General features: G+C 51.4%; 7 protein-coding genes across 7 annotated transcripts; 5 read left to right on the forward strand and 2 right to left on the reverse strand.

Moving 5' to 3' along the window:
- Nucleotides 1-1,237: 1,237 nt before the first annotated feature.
- Nucleotides 1,238-1,650, reverse strand: P152DRAFT_449758 (uncharacterized protein; the record flags this gene model as incomplete). Its single annotated transcript, XM_033678128.1, has 2 exons — nt 1,238-1,491; nt 1,530-1,650. The coding sequence occupies 2 exons, from the start codon at nt 1,648-1,650 to the stop codon at nt 1,238-1,240; spliced, it is 375 nt and encodes a 124-aa protein (XP_033533591.1).
- Nucleotides 1,651-4,117: 2,467 nt separating this feature from the next.
- On the forward strand, nt 4,118-4,648 carry P152DRAFT_398042 (uncharacterized protein; the record flags this gene model as incomplete). The annotated part of the gene is made up of 3 exons (XM_033676438.1): nt 4,118-4,294; nt 4,348-4,544; nt 4,591-4,648. Coding segments are annotated over 3 exons (432 nt in total), but the record flags the coding sequence as incomplete, so codon positions are not given.
- Nucleotides 4,649-6,137: 1,489 nt separating this feature from the next.
- Nucleotides 6,138-7,059, forward strand: P152DRAFT_39569 (uncharacterized protein). The gene is made up of 2 exons (XM_033676319.1): nt 6,138-6,383; nt 6,432-7,059. The coding sequence occupies exons 1-2, from the start codon at nt 6,231-6,233 to the stop codon at nt 7,002-7,004; spliced, it is 726 nt and encodes a 241-aa protein (XP_033533593.1). The 5' UTR covers nt 6,138-6,230; the 3' UTR covers nt 7,005-7,059.
- P152DRAFT_398116 (uncharacterized protein) lies at nt 7,048-7,242 on the forward strand (the record flags this gene model as incomplete). Its single annotated transcript, XM_033676442.1, has 1 exon — nt 7,048-7,242. A coding segment is annotated over one exon (195 nt), but the record flags the coding sequence as incomplete, so codon positions are not given.
- Nucleotides 7,243-9,318: 2,076 nt separating this feature from the next.
- P152DRAFT_458913 (uncharacterized protein) lies at nt 9,319-10,920 on the forward strand. Its single transcript, XM_033679574.1, has 3 exons — nt 9,319-10,566; nt 10,621-10,699; nt 10,776-10,920. The coding sequence occupies exons 1-3, from the start codon at nt 9,741-9,743 to the stop codon at nt 10,789-10,791; spliced, it is 921 nt and encodes a 306-aa protein (XP_033533595.1). The 5' UTR covers nt 9,319-9,740; the 3' UTR covers nt 10,792-10,920.
- A 698-nt stretch (nt 10,921-11,618) lies between these two features.
- On the forward strand, nt 11,619-12,179 carry P152DRAFT_449762 (ribosomal protein S17e; the record flags this gene model as incomplete). Its single annotated transcript, XM_033678129.1, has 3 exons — nt 11,619-11,765; nt 11,829-12,029; nt 12,090-12,179. The coding sequence occupies 3 exons, from the start codon at nt 11,619-11,621 to the stop codon at nt 12,177-12,179; spliced, it is 438 nt and encodes a 145-aa protein (XP_033533596.1).
- Nucleotides 12,180-12,662: 483 nt separating this feature from the next.
- On the reverse strand, nt 12,663-14,859 carry P152DRAFT_39902 (uncharacterized protein). The gene is made up of 2 exons (XM_033676498.1): nt 13,404-14,859; nt 12,663-13,022 (listed from the first exon to the last, which is right to left on the reverse strand). Exons 1-2 carry the CDS (start codon nt 14,720-14,722, stop codon nt 12,974-12,976), a joined length of 1,368 nt encoding a protein of 455 aa, XP_033533597.1. The 5' UTR covers nt 14,723-14,859; the 3' UTR covers nt 12,663-12,973.
- Nucleotides 14,860-16,325: the final 1,466 nt, after the last annotated feature.

Here is a 16,325-nt window from a genome sequence, read left to right on the forward strand (position 1 = left end):
ACCGGGGAGCTTGACCGTCGAGAATTGCTCCTCATGGTATTTCTGGAACGCCGGTCCCAGCGACTGGATGACGTTGGGGTCGTCGGTGACGATGTTCTTGATATCTGGAGCGCCGGGTCAGATGCGCCCAGCTCGAGAGGTTCCATATCCATTACCATTCGTGACATTGCTGAGCTGGAGACATTGGGTTAGCGATGGTCTGCGTCAAGTGTTTCACGAGCCGGCGTAACACACCTCTCCTGGCGGAGCAGACTCAATGAATGCAGCCAGAGCGGCGGTGTCTGACGGCATGCTGAGCTTCAAAAGAGATTATTTGGAAGACAAAAGAAACGAGAGGTTGAAGGATTAAAGGGTATCTAGGGAAGTAAAGGTTCGGGTCTGTTTTAGACGGCTGCCTTGGGTTCCATATGGGGAGGTTGTTTCGATATCGTAAGGAGGTGACATGGTGGATTTCCAGGGTGTGGGGTTGACGTTTCGCCCACATCAGATCTCACCGTGGAGTTTGGACAAAGTTCTGCCACTTTCCCAGGTATTAATGTCAAATTATACAGTTTCACCGCATCTTGAATCCAGATTTGAATACAACAGGTACATCATTGCTTCATAGTCATCTATATCCCTAATCGTCACACCCAGTAATTGCGGAATAAGCGCCAACCCATACTCCGTACAAACCGTTTTTCCATTCAAGTCATCCCTAAGTCTAGATTACCATAAACAATCAAGAGCTCGGCGGCTCAAGAAATCCCCCGCCTCTTTCACTTTACTCCCTTCCATTATGCTCAAATGATTGGCATCAGCCATACTCTCAATCACCAAATCCTCTGCCGTTCAGTAATGAGTCCTAACTGTTGGGTCCAAGGTCTGTCCGCTTGTTCAACAACCAGATCATCTCCCTGGGACCATCACCTTGCGGCCCAGGGCGATGGTCATCCGGATATTTATAGACTCCATCCTGTGCCCATATCATATTTGCGTGCGGCTCCAGGACTGAATGGCCTAGCTCGATGCGCGTCCAATGAATTAATGAATGGATAGAAATCAGGAAGCAACCATGTCATTAGACCGGGCATTCCCTGACGGAAGAGGTCAATGTATTTGAAGAATTTATATAGTCACAGCGGTAACTTCTGAAGTCCAATTGGGTACGGCGAATCTAGGAGCATCAACCTCTCCACGTCTCTCCTTCGGCGATTAACCGTTGTGCAGCGTCAAAGGCACAGATTCCTTCCGCACTTTAACCTCTGAAGTTGTAGGGTCCTGTCGGTTGCCGTCTCCGGATCTCTGACACATACAGAGCAGTGAGCTCTTGAAGGCTGGCGTTTAGGTTCTCGGGTTGCTTCATGTATGGGTAGCCCAAGTCGTGGATAACCGCATTGGATGGGACTTTTGAACGGTTCATGTACGGCTTTGCCGACCCGGAGCCATCAGTGAAGACAAAGAGGCGCTTCGTCACCGTGCTTGAGTTCCCTTCAAGGAGGACTGATGTCGCTGGAGAGCGGTTTTGGCATCATCAGCCGAAGACGTACTCGGTCTGGGCATCGATTTCGCAGCTTTTGGAATAGGGTGCGGTGTGAATTTAAGGTTAAGCGTTGCCTGGACCGCATCAAAAGTAGTGCAGGCCAAAAACAGATCAGATGCTGGGTCCATCTCGAGCTATTCACGAAGCCTAGAATGCACTCAAGGAAATTAGAGAATCCATTCCAACACAAACAGGGTGAGACCTGACCTCAAGCCAGAGTTGAGTCACTGATGTGACTGGCAGCTTTGGCCGCTTCTACTCCTTGAAGGAAATCAACAGGTTCGCGGCAGTGGCGGCTGAGGTATTGACCATATAAATTGTCCGAGCTCGTTAACACTTCGCCTAGGAGAGGTGAAATACCAGGAACAAATGGATCATGAAAGCCGACTCTTCTTGAAAGATCTCCGAAATACTCAAGTCTTGGATCAACTTGCGACGGGTGGAATGCGTATGGAACAGAGTCTGGTGCTCTTCATGTCGCCCTTAGCAAGCACGAAGGACAGGTGGTCGACACCCGCAGTATCTCCACTAAGCACAATCTCGTTTGGGGTATTTATGCACGCGACCTCACAATTGCCCTGATCTAGGTATTTCGTGATGTAAGATATCGATGCCTTCACCGCGAGCATGGTATGACTCCTAGCAGTGCATCTCTCCTGAAAAAGCTGAGCTCATTTGCCGACTAGAAAGATCGTGTCGGTGGCTAAGAGTACACCCGTAGTATACAGAGCTCCATACCCCCCCAGGCTGTGGGCGACAACCACATTGGGTTTCACGCCCCAAAGTTCCCAGAGTCTGACCAAACTCATTTGGACACAAGTAGCACCAAATTGAGTGACGACTGGGCGAGTTCTTCGATCTCTTTATAATGGTAGCATTAATTTCGATAAAGCTGATGTCAGTCAAATCTAGGCCGTTCGAGTTGAGAGGCTGGTCGAAAATATAGGCTTGGGCACCATGGTGAGGTCCGGTTATTGAGGCAGAGTCTGCAGAGTGATTGGTAAGTGCTCCAACAATGACACTGTGTACAGGATCATCATCTGAAATGGCATTATCCAGTACGTCGCATGACCACCGTGGGAACGCCATCTGCTCTGCAGTACCCGTCGGCTTCATCATCAAAGGTCTTGTAATACCTATTCGAGACAACAAGCGGCCACGCACCCACGGTCCAACCCAGCATAGTTATCTAGATTTGCGATAACGTTGGCACCTCCCACGATTACCGCATCACATTCGCCTCTCCATAGCGCGTTACATGCCGGTAGGTATCGTAGTGAAGAAGATTCCGGCAACTTGGCAAGCCTTTGCGGAACACTAAGTGGGCCACTAACAGTGGCAACATGTGTACTTTCGTTGACGGAACTGACACATGGCCTTGAGAGTGGTGGTAGAGCTTGGAGTTCCTTGCACGTTTTCAGAGAATTTATGATAAACTGCTCTTGTACTTTAGATTTTACCATCGCCTATCCGTCCCTAGGTCCATCCGATGTAGAAAGGAGATATCGGCTTTGGCACGTCGACAACCAACCCGGGCACCGTTTCATTAGGTCCGGCTAGGACTCGGAGTTGATAGAAAAAATCCAGCTCTTCTTTCTTTCGGAATGTAGATTCCCCATTTTCCCCTCCAAATATTCACGGCCAAACTAACACGTTCGCACAAAACCTACGAGAATATCTAGAACAGATAGGTATATCTAATGTAGGGGACGAAATCCTCGAATTCTTTGATAGGAAGGACTAGACTCGCACATCAAACAGACTTAATAACATAATATCTTCAAGCAATATACAGATAGAAACTAGAAACACGACTGGAGCACAAGATGTAATCGGTCGTACAAAACCCATATCCATATAGTAGTCTCGATGCATCGTTGGCCGTTGTAAGCAGCCCTAATGCTAGACGGATAACTGGCTTTGACATGCTCCGTACACAATACCGTACGGCAGTAACATGTATATATTACGGAGTAAGGTATCTTTGACGATGTTGAAAGTGGATGTTGTTGAGTGATCGAGAGACGAGAGGAGATGATGCTGTGGGGATCTCATTCCACGTGCAGCTAGGCTAGGGCAGTTCACGATCTGGACCCGCTTCTCAACGTCCTCCGATATCCATAGTCCAGTGAGAGTCCAGACCATCATAACCCTTAATGGCAATACTGATGTCTTATTCTGAGGTGCAGTATCCCTTCCGTTGGCTCTTTCAATGCAAGGGAAAGCTATTGAACACAAATACACAATGATCTCACCACTGTGAACCTGTACACCTGACTGATTAACTTAAAAGGATTCTCCAACAGGAGATGGCTCCATCGGCCGAAGACTTATGAGTCGCGACCCTATCGATCGTTGGATGGCGCTCATCTTGAAAGACCTGAGAACGAGAATCGAGGGCTCTCAACAGAGAGTCCGGCTCCCCACATGAGCGCCGTCAGCAGCGTGCAATTCGCACAATCTTAGTTACCTCTAAGTCCTCTATAAAAGTTTTAGTCCAGCCGTAACCTATCTGTTTGACATTCATCCTCGTTGAGTCTGCTCGAAGTCTTGGATTCGCTCTACGTACAATATAACTATGTCTACGACCAGTCGACCACAGAAAAAGAACATGGGGCAATCGCCCAAGGACAGCAGATGCTTGCATTGACGCTCTGTGGTTACAAGAAGCCCGGTCTCTCTGAGGATGATTATCGTCATTACATGACTAAGGTTCACGCTCCTCTTGTCCAGGATCTGATGGAGAAGTATGGTTTCGAGTCATGGCCGATGGTAAATGCGAACCTCCTGATTTTCCGTTAGCAGTGGAGTTAACACCGATCCAGACTCACAATACATCGAAAACTAGACCGATGATGGCAAAATTATACGATCCACAGTTCTCCAACATCGCCGACTATGATGTTATCGTTCAGATTGTGTTCAAGGATATAGAGGACTTTGTCCGCATGAAGGCCGATCCAATCTTCATGAAGAATGTCACTCCGGATCATGAGAACTTTGCCGATACCAAACGATCAAAGTACGTATCAACAAACAAGTGGTTCAACCAGGCTCACTCATCATAGAATGACTATTGGGTGGATTTCTCAATTCGTGAAAGACGGGAAATCGCTCAAATTCTGATACGCTCAAAGCCCTGGCTTTTTATATTCATCTTGTGATGCATAAACGACAGGCTCAATCAGGCTCAATTTCATACCACAGGTTTTGGGATTCGATTCTGGTGGACTTCGAACACTATCAATCATACAGATTCGCAGAAGAATCCAGTTACCTGTCTTCCTTCGGCTTCTGTACAGTATGATATTTCATACCAAGAAAAGCAATTCTATGCAATTTCAATCTGATCGCTACCAAAGCTGTGGAAGCTGTACAAACACATGCCGAGGACCCGTGCTCGAAGATTACCTACCTACTCGAAACGAAACCAGTGGTGGGAAAACGGCCCTGCCTGAGGTTCGCGACGAATTCAATGCTGTTACACCGCAAAGTCGTCCTAACGTCGGATTAGGCAAGGAATCGAATTGAATCAATGATAACTGGGCTCGGCCTTGATGTTCTCGAGTTCAGCAACAATGGATCACACGGGACTGCCTTTCTCTGCTCTTTACTAGCATTTATCCTGTTCATGTTCCTTCCCCGCACTTGATCTCCAACCTCCGACAAGCCGACATGTTCAGCGCTTCAATGCATGGATTACTGGAGTGGAGGGAGGATTTAGACAGACATTTGTCAGTGACAAAAAGCGAGGCGTGGAGGCGCTACATGGAATTGCATATTATGTACATGCTACACACAGTGGGCGCTACTGGAGCGTCCCGTGTAAACGCCCTCAGATTTGCAACGACCAATAACACGGCGACTCAACGCCAACTCCCATTGTTTAATATTTCTTTTGGGGGACGGAACCATATACGTTCTGTGGTAGACGACAGAGATTAGATCCGCCTTGGAATGGAACGGCCCGCTGCAGAGTGGAGAGTTTCCACAATGTCGAGTTCATAGACAATGGTCTCGGCAGATCAGTACGGGTAACCAGTGCTGTATTCTCCACAAGCGGCTAACTGCCTCGGTATCCTTTAAATATAAGATGGATGCCACACCCACCAGTTCCTAACAGAACACAGGGTATTGTCATCCGAAAGACTGATGAGCGGCTTGGGACCCCAGGAGTCGCATTGATGGCTTTTGCGCTGGCAGCCTGGTACATACCAAACCTTACATAGTATGCAGGGGAAAGTATGTTCAGCCGACAGTTCAGTCATGCAAGGGTAGGAGTTTACGACACTTTGATAATGGTGTGCCACACTTGTTTTATGGCGGGTAAAATACAAAAGAATTGGTTTTCGCTATTCCCTTCCACAGAAGTCTTCGTTTTGAGTCAAATCTTAGTCCAGTACGCAAAAATGAAGAGCTCTCTAGCTTGCACTGCCTGTTGGGCATGCCAGCGTGGACAGACCCGATCTGGCGTAGTGAGGCCGCTTGATCCATATCGGAAGAGGCCTCGAGGGCGGACATCCATCTTGCTCGACCTCTACTTCCTTCGGAACACCACCAGCTGTTTGCAGAAACGAAACCACATCCGGATGCCTTGAGGTCTATGAGCCACCTTCTGATGCTTCGTGCTGTTTGAATACAGCCTGGGACTCCGATACCCAGACTTCCTGTCTCTGCCAACAGAAGTTTAGCCTTGGAGGCTTAAATCATGACTGGAACAGGTCAGGGGCTGGGAGGGAGATTGTGCTCTGTGGCTAGTTATGATGGACTGAGTCAAAACTATATCGACCCTACGGCCGAATTTACCGACGACGAGACTTTTCAAACGACAGACTATACGCAGTCAGTCCCACTCAATGAGGTAGTAGCACTGGTTCTCTCAGGCGTACCAACAGCTGACAAATACTAGTACGACGGTACCTCGATAAACGGCTCGAACCCGTTTTCTTCCTCTGAATCCTATCCGAATTCCAGTCCGAGTAATGTTTTCTCACCCGACCCTGCGACGAGCGACTCGAGGACCGAAGACTTTCCAAGTGAAAGGAGGCATCACGCCTCTTTATTTTCCAATGCAATAGAACAGCCCTCATCAGAGACGGTGACGACTGTTCACGGACCTGGTTCCACCGATCTTTCACCGCAGTGGCTCCAGGATCGTCCGTGGTCCGAATGGGACGGAGAGAATGGCCAGGAGACAGGTATACAGTCGACCGGACTATTCAACCCCTTGCTCTACCCGAGCACCGCGACTCTTACTGCGGTCGAACAGATACCTGTTACCCGTCCTGAGGCAGTACCAACGCTAGATATAAACGGAAGCAGTCCTGCCTTCAACAACATAGGATTTTGGACGGCAACAACAGGCTTCACAGGCACGAATCCAGTACTCCAGCCACGCACCGGTCGGAATAACTTCGTCCCTAAGCGGTTCGAAACCTCAGGAGATTGGAGGTACGTATACCTAGTCCCGATTATGATCTAATTAGAGACTTACCAGATCCAGGAAACATGAGAAAAAGCGTACACGGCCCCATTCGTGCGACAAGTGCGGGATGAGGTTCCTTTATCCGAAAGATGTCTCGCGTCACAAATTAAAGCATACTGGGGAGAAACCGCACGCATGCCCCAAATGTGGAACGCGGTTCCCCCGAGCGGATAACTGTCGACGCCATGCAGTTATATGCCAGCGCGACATGGGCCTGGGGGACGGCAATGATTAAATGATGTTGAGTCTTGCCATCCCTAATCAGCCTTCTGGCTTATTCAGGGGTATCCATAGGGCTCGGCATCGCTCGCGGTAGGCCCCACGAGGCCGTGAATCCAAGTTGTTCAACGCCCGAATGGCATCCTAAATTCGATTTCGGTTCGGAAAATGTCGAATACAAATGGACGATGCCCGTTACAAGCATTGCTGCATTCGCTAAACTTGGGTACGACATCGACGGTTTTGGACTCCAACGCATCTGCCACGGTCCCTACTGGTTGTTAGCGTTCTCTGCAACCATTTCATTTCACGGAACACTTTTCTTTAACGATTTACGCTTTCTTATGTTTTTGGGACTTCATCGAGCACGGCCTCATCTCTCTGTTCAGGCGAAACCGTCCAGATTGGCACAATCATGGCTGAAACTGGTTAGAAATGTTTATGGCAACGAGAAGCGTAAAAACGGGACAACGGACAATCATTTCCTATTATGACTTTCAGTAACGAGTTCGGCAATGAGTATAAACGCCTTGTTACGACCTTATTTTGCGGATAAATTCAATGTTGATGTCAAGGTCATCTTGTGCTGAAGAGCTGCAAGAGTGAGGTGCTCCCTCAGCAGATCTGATAGGTGATGGCCTAGACGATGCCCATGACTCAATGACGCACAAAGCCGCTTCTAGAGTTCCAAGAGGCCGAAACTGAGTGCCCCAAACCGTGTGATTGTGATGCGTCACCGCATGCACACACATCCACCCGCTGGCGCCAACGAAAACTGATTGACTTAATTGGGGCCCGAGGCTTTGGTGACTGGTCATACCAATCCCCGCGGTAGGGAGCCGTGGCACAATTCCCGCACCATGTCTCTAGTAGTTCAGCCCAACAAAGGAGTGTGAAGTGCGACGAAGCTCTAATATCTAGGTCTCATATGGACTTAGGAGCAGCAATGTGGTTCGCAGTTGCTTCAGGGTTGTCCTTTTTCGTCTACATTGGATGCGGCCAATAGACGTCTCACACCTGTATCCGGCATCCACCCGAATGCTACGATGCATCAGCATGGTAGTAAGCGATGTCTTGTGCTCCAGGTCTTCAACATCGTGGAACGCCGAGGTTACTAGTTATGGTATCGATTGGGAACGCCAGACGCCTTCATATTAGAAAGGGGTTGTGAAATGTGAAGAAGGATTCGATATCCGTAAATCGACCCGCTCCCACACCCAGTCTCCCCGCTTTAATGCCTGACTAGGATCGCACGGAGTAGGTATATAAGATAAGGACAACAGCCTCTGATTGTGTGATTTACAGTGCAAGTACTCTGGATTTCGTTGCCAACAAGGGATGGCAGACTACGTGCCCAGTCGCACCTCGATACATTTGATGAAGGGAAAGATATGCCTTCCACGATAGTCAATATACAGCCACAACTGCTAACCAGCATCCACGAAACCCCAATTGTGCTGAGAGTGGCACCTCCATGACCCCGCGTGAAGTCGTCAAGGGGTCTGAGATCGCCATGAAGCGCAAGGAAGGGCTAGGTGTTCATTGGCCGGACTCAGATCCGCGAGACCCTAAGACTCTCCAGATCGATGGATGAGCACCAGACTCTTCTTCACCATGAACAATGTTCAAACTTGCTTTAAGCGGCGACGCATTGAAGTGCCCATTGATAAGATAATGGGAATTTTGGCAATTATGGCGGTGGAGTGTAGGCCCCGCTACGAGACGCTCCGCCCCGGCGGTGCTCCCATCTCCACCCGTTATTATGAGGGGCCTCCCGGAGAGGAATTGGAACACTGGGACGTCACTGACGTGGACTCGACATTTGTTGTCCTGTCTTGTTACCCAACGTGGATAATAATATAATGCTATTGTTATCCGCCACCCGACACTCCGCAGACTTGTTTGACTTCCATTGCCCAGCTTTGAGCAGAGCTCACAAGGACAGTCGTCTCTGAAAGCTTGGTCTAGTTGGGCCTTTGACTTCCGTGTCGTGCAACTGCACGCTTCTGTGTTCGACTTACCGGCAGAGAGACTACAGAACTCCCTGGTGGGAGAGGAAGATGGAAGACTCTGATGATTTTGCTAACTCGTGCCTCTACGGATTTCCCGATTGTACCACCGACTGGCTTTGTGAATCTGGTTTGGATTGTCTGACCAGCTATGTAAGTTTCGTGCAGTTTTGACGATCAGTTTGAACAAGCTCACTAACGGTTCCCGAAGGACCCCTTCTCATCATCCCAAACTGGCGGAACTCTAGCGTTCACCTCATCCGCCCCTGAGGTCAATCTCCAGCTCGAACCAGCAGATGGGCCAATCTCCTCCAAATATCCAGGCTTTTCCTTCCCACCCGGGTCTCGCGTCGAACAGACCGAACAACTTCTGGGAATCTCTGGAGATGGCAGCGGTGTGCTAGAAATCATAGGGAATGTAGGACCCATTCAGTCAACCCGGGCATCTCCACTAGACCAGAATGCAGGCGATGCTGGCATATCCGGCAATACATGGAATACATCCATGAACAAGAGTGACTCGCTGGACAAGCAGGAGATAGTCATCCATGGTGATAATCGGATGCTGGAGAAACTGCGAGGAGCTGTCGGCCAGCAGATTCAGCCTAGAATACCGGAAGCCGATATTACCCAATATGCTACCGGCCTGGACGCTGTTCGTGTCCTAATGGAAGCTATATTTGGTCCCGAAAAGACGCCGTCTAGAGAATATCTGGCAAGGATCCACCAAGGGGAGCAATTTCGCATTCGCTATAATGGGCGGGGAAACCCATATTGGAGCAGCCAGATCGGATCTGATAGGATATTGTCGAAGGAAGAGCTCCAAGTCATTGTCCAGATTGTAGGCGACGATCTGCTCCCCCCGCTCCCCCTCCATCTTGGGGTGATTTGGCCCGAGCCCTTGACCAGCACAGAACCGGATGACCGTGGTGTAACACATTACTCGGCGAGCACACTAGGCCCAGGCAGCCCCTACGGTCGAACCATCTGGATACTTTTCGACAAAATTGACCGCTCGGTGGATGATTCGCCCTGCGGGTGGCTTGGTCTCGTGCCATTTACTGGTTCGGGCGATGGTCCACCTGAGCTCCCGTACACTAGCCTTTTAAATCTGGGGAAGTCTTCGATCGATGCTGAGGGAGACTTGGGCCCGGAGTTTGGTCCCAGATGGCGGGAAGACGGCGTATATTCCCGGTTCAATGGTTGCCAGAATCCCATGCCTGTGCAGAACCAACACGCCGACACCGATCGACTGGCCAATTCGCTTCAGCATCCAGTGCCAGGGACGCCGGAGCGACATGTCCCACATATGGGTGACCCGATAAGTCCTCCTATAGACCCTCGGCTCTTAGACATGGATACAAACAACAGAAGCGAAGACGAACCATCGGAAAATCGAGAAACTCGGAATCGGGGTACTCGGAATCGGGGTACTCGGAATCCGCGCATAGAAAGAGGTTATCCCTGTCCTCATTCACTCTGTCAGTCGAAGAGCAAGGCATTCGATCTGAAAAGCCAACTGAGGTAGGTGACCATATACCCTGAGTCTAGTTTAAGCTTTCAACTGACTTTCCTTTAGTCGTCACCTCAGAGAGATCCACTCCCCAAAGGATGAGAGGAAGTATAAATGTACTGTCCCAAGGGGGTGCAAGACGAAGTTTATCTCAAACTCCTGGTCAGACTACAAACGCCATCTGAATGTACACAACGGGACTCAGTTCACTTGTAAAAATTGCCAACAGACCATAAGCCGAAAAGACAACTTGAAGCGACATACGGAGGATAGTTGCAAAGGAAGGAAGAGTGAAGACGCACCTTAAATTGACAGGAAATTTCATGACTCGAACCACAGGTAGCGCAGGGGCAGAGCGACATGGAGCAAGGAGTAAGGATTTCAACCAAGGAATATTTCTGGACTGCTGGGGATGCAGATACTGCAATGAATGACATGTGCCTATCAAACCGATACCAATTGACGAATTCTACAGCGTAGAATGGAAATATATTGAAGATGATGATGTAAATTGATTGATTGATTCCTGCTCCCGTTCGGGCCAACCTCGGTCGGCCCACATGGGGATTGATGTAGCTAAATTTAAGACCTATCCTTCCCGAATCCCGATAGTGTACCAAACAATTGATTGAGAGCCTCAGGCATCCACATATTCGCAAGACCAGCACAAAACGCCAAGATTTCCAGTTTTCCACACTACCAGGCAGAGGCATTCACCTGCACCAGGCACTCAGGCAACAAGGCCTCCACGCACAAACCTCCCTCGCTCGCTCTCAACCCACAAAGTCTCTCCCATCTTCGAAAATCCGAATCCGATCAACGTCGACCTCCAACACCACCGAATCCCATCGCCAACTCCAAGCCGCAATCATGGGTCGCGTTCGAACGAAGACCGTCAAGAAGTCCGCCAAGGTCATCATTGAGCGGTACTACCCCAAGCTCACCCTCGACTTCGAGACCAACAAGCGAATCTGCGATGAGATCGCCATCATTGCGTCGAAGCGTCTGCGCAACAAGGTATATAACCACCCATCAATTTCGGAAGCGTGTGTGCGGTGTTCTAACCGTTGCGCTGTGTAGATTGCCGGCTTCACCACCCATCTCATGAAGCGTATCCAACGTGGACCCGTCCGCGGCATCTCCTTCAAGCTCCAGGAAGAGGAACGTGAGCGAAAGGATCAATACGTCCCCGAAGTCTCGGCTCTCGACTTCACGCAGAACAGCGAGAGCGGACAGCTGGACGTCGATCAGGAGACCAAGGACATGTTGAAGTCCATGGGCGTAAGCAATGCCAATATCCACGAACCCCGATTCTGATCGCTAATGAGTGTATGTGTGCAGTTCGACAGCATCCCCGTCAACGTTGTCCCTGTGTCCGCCCAGCAGACGAACGAGCGCCCGCGCCGATTCGGCGACCGCCCGGCGCGATAGATTCCTTTCTGGCATTGATGGCGTTTTATGATACTCGGATGGAGGATGGAGAAAGGTACTCCAGCACGGCTACCCCATGGTTCATAACGGTGAAATAAAAGCAACTTTGCCCTACTAGGTGTCGCTGAGCGGTCGGCTTGCGCTGACTGTGAGGCTTGATTGCCATTATTCATTATGCATGTGTGATGTTACTGATGATGTCGACTGATGACCCACCGATTCCGCGTCGAGGGTGCGAGCCCAATGTCGAGACCTGCCTTTCTCTCATTCTACTCCCCACTGATGATTTCCTTTAACTTTCAGAGTCTTTGTCATTCAGTTCGTCTCTTTCAATCGTGTCGATACCCATTGGTATTGTTTTTGAGGGTGGTACGGTCTACGGAGAACTCTCAATGCGGCTTGGGTACCTGCGATGCCCACCAGGATTTCCATCTAGTGCAACTGTGGTCCCTGCAGTGCCCACCAGCAAGACAGAGTCTACATTTGTCTCCTAAAGACCACCCACGGTACGCTACCGTCATGTGTGACGATTCCGCTGTACCTATCTCGTAGTTGCGATGGCCAGTGTACGTTCACCCAGAAGTATCCATCCAATTCGGCCAAGTCCAACGCGGGAAGACTGCCAATAGCTTTTCATATAATAAAGGAACCTGTGTTTTGTCGCACTGAAGCCTCGCGTATCTATTTTCCCCTCCATCTGTGAGTGCACCCCGCGGCAGGTCAAAGATCGAAGACCGCTATTTTGACAAATACAATACAAAAATGCCCCCCAAACATGATGATACCAGGCTGGCTTAGAACCATTTCTCGGTGAAAGACCCTCGCTTCTTCTTCCCATCACCGCTGGTATCACCACTTCCCCCGCCGCCGCTCGACCTTCCCCACTCTCCTTCCAACACCTTCTTCCCCCTCTCCCTCCACTGGTCCGATTGCGCACGAGTATGCCTTCCCCCCTTCCTCTCCTCCAGCCTCTCCTCCTCCAGCCGTCTTCTCCTCTCCACCCTCCGTGCCCGAATCTCATCCACCTCCCTCTGCAACCTCTCCACCTCCCCCTGCGCCCTCACCACCGCCCCCTCTTCCTCCCTCCCCTCCCTCAAATCCCTCTCCAACCGCCCCGCCCGCGTCCTCGCCTCCCGCAACTCCCGCGAGCTCCGCTCCGCCCGCGCCCGCTCGCCCTCCGACCGCACCGACCCATCTCCCGCCCCAATCTCGCTCTCTGTCCACCGCACTCGTGTCGGCGTCTCCGGTAACTCCAACGTTTCTTCCCCGGACTCCACCGCCCGTCGGTACCCATCCCGCGCCTCGTCTTCTAGCTCTCGCCGCCGCCGCGCCTCCTCGCGCATCTGCTCCCGCGCCTGCATGCGGTTGTACTCCCGCATGCTATGCTGGTCCTCCGCGGCTTCGCGCTTCTCGCGCTCCTCGTTGCCCTCGAGCCGCTGTCCGGGCGGTGTCTGCGGACGCGTCTGCAGCGTTGCGGCGTTGCTGATGGTGCTCAGCCGGCGCCGACGGGCGGGAACGTCGGTGCGGTCGCGCTCCCGGTCGCGGCGCTCGAGGCGCTCGTTACGGGCGTGGTCGGCGCGGGCTTGGGCGCGGTAGTCGGACTCGACAGGGTCGACGCGGTCAGCGCGGGTGAGGATAGAGGGGGAGGAGGAGCCGGAGACGGAGGCGGTGGGGTAGAGGGAAGGGGTGGTGGAGGAGACGGAGACGTTGGAGGAGGTGCGCCGGTGTTGGGTGGTGGGTTCGCGGTAGGTGAGGTTGGCGGGACGGGGGGAGGGAGGGGGGTTGTGGAGCTGGACGCGTTGGGAGGGGCGGCGGCGTGGAAGGGTGGTGGGGGGCTCGCCGAAGGGTTCGCCGAGTGGGGACACATGATGACCAGTAAGAGGTGTCATCGGCGCAGGAGGTGGTGGAGGGATACCGCCGAACATCGCGTTTAATGGTGAGTGATGCATTGGAGGCGGTGGCGGAATTGGGCCTTCCATGTTTGCTGAGACTGGCCGGGAGCGCGGAGTATCAATGATGTGGACAGACGAAGCGTCGGAGACGCTGCTGGCAAGCGAACCAGAGCGACGGTGCTCGGTTTTCTTTTTCCTGTCTTTTCCGCCGATGTAAAAGACCGGCTCATAGTACTTTCGCGCCTCAGACCGGCTCCTGCTTGACGAACTGCGTCCTAATTTGGATGTCGAGGAGCCTCGCGACTCACGCCAGCTAGGCTCTGCAATACGCACGTTGAATTCGGAAGGTGATGCACTCAAAGGGCTAGGAGTGAGTGGTGAGTTCGAAGTTGCAGGTGTGGAGATTTCTCCTGGAATGCTCAGACCCGGGGTATGTCGACTATATCCATGTCCCCCTGGTCCGGCTGGTATCGGCTGGGATAATGTTGGTCCTTGGGGGGCGTTGTGAACTTGAATTGTCCCGCGGAATATCTTTTGTGCATTCGGGCAAGCGCGGCGTCCCTGTGAATTGTTGCAAGGATAATAGAGGCGCTCGTCCTCGACGATGTCGCCGCTATCATAGACCTTGCGGGTGACGTGAACAATACACATTGTGACGAATGCGATCGGCCGGACTTTTATGTGCTTCGCAGTTGGGCCTTCACGGCCCTAGCGTTTTCGATAGATTTGAGCAGGGAAGGTTCCGGGAGCCGATGTAAGAACAGCAGGTACGTTGGCGTCCTTCCAGGTTGATGTCAAGTTTTGGCGTCCGCGGTTCGGCGACAGTTTTTGCGACCGCTTGAAAATGCCTGAAATTGCACGAATGGTGCTCGGAAATTTGCGTAGGATTCTCTGGTCGGGCAGCGACGGTAGCGGCCTCGTTAACCCTAAGCAAGAGCAAGGAATGCGGACGGGAAACGACCGGGATGGATCTGGTGAAGATTCGATGATAATGTTCGATCTCCCGAAATTTCGTTGGGCTACGAGGAAACGTTAGGGGTTTTGATTGAGGGTAATTTCCAGATCAACGTTGCAGACGGGAAGGGCAACGGGAGGTGTCGTGCATAGACTTCTAGTGCGGTATAAAGGGTCATGGAACCAATCCGCGTGGACGTACCCTGTGGTCTTTAAAATCGATACCTGATATGGCGGGGTGACAGGATGAGACAGGCAAGGAGATCATCGACAAAGACGATTATACAAAGCTTGACGACTAGAAGGTCTTAAATGGACAAAGTATGAATGTTGTTAAATTGTAAAGAGAGAAATTGACTCTTTGGGGATATATGCAAGAAAGGGGAGCGATGACTGCGTATGGTGGTGTGTTAGAGTTGGGGCGTTAGTGGATATGCACGATGCTCCAGTCTCATTGCAGCGAGTGGAACATATATACGATTTGCCAAAGCTGGAGCCTTGACGGCATTTATGCGAAGGGCCCCCAATTCAAGTGACAAGGTTTTGGAAACTCGCCAGCCCAGTTCATCATTGAGCAGTCACTAGCCACGGTGAAATCGGAACAAGAAATGGTGCTGGAAGGATTGGAATAGTCCATCGTGGTAGCAGGCCATGAGGCGCTTGCACAGCCTCTTGTCAGGCTGTGCTCTGGCCGCCCTTCGAAGGGCGAGCTCGGGCCTTGACGACAAACGACAGACCATGCCGCTTGAGTGGCCCGTTTCTGTAATATTCGGATAGATGAGCTCATGGTTAGTGTAATAGTGTGTGATGGTAGCAAGGAGGAAGAAAATTGGCCATCACAGTCTGTTTTGGGCGCTGTTGAAGCTCCATTGAAGCTCTGGGTGTTCGTTCATCGCGACCCCAAGGTCGGAGAGATGGGCAGTGCAACTCGAACTGGCTCTCGGCATAGGACCGGAGAGGTAGCACCCCTCGCATGAGCATAGCAAGCAGTTCTGTTGAGATAGCGAAACCCAAGTCTGGTCGCCTGATGGGACAGATAATGAACGTCACCCGGCAGCCGATCATCATCGGAGGCTTCGGAGCACTGGAGCAGAGAGCTCGTGGGAGTTCTGCCGTTGGATGTTCGACATGGGAAGGAGTTGGGTGGTGGAGAGAGCAGTGGAGCACTCACAAGCCACGGGAGGTTCGCGTCGTAGTCAACTGGCCAATCAGAAATGAGAGTTTAAATCAGCTGTGCCACAATAGGGGGTCATCTGCACTGCCACAAACTGTTCCGCTATTCGAAGCGGTTAGTGCCTCC

This window comes from Eremomyces bilateralis (assembly GCF_010015585.1).
Source record: "Eremomyces bilateralis CBS 781.70 unplaced genomic scaffold P152scaffold_11, whole genome shotgun sequence".
NCBI classification, from domain to species: domain Eukaryota; kingdom Fungi; phylum Ascomycota; class Dothideomycetes; order Eremomycetales; family Eremomycetaceae; genus Eremomyces; species Eremomyces bilateralis.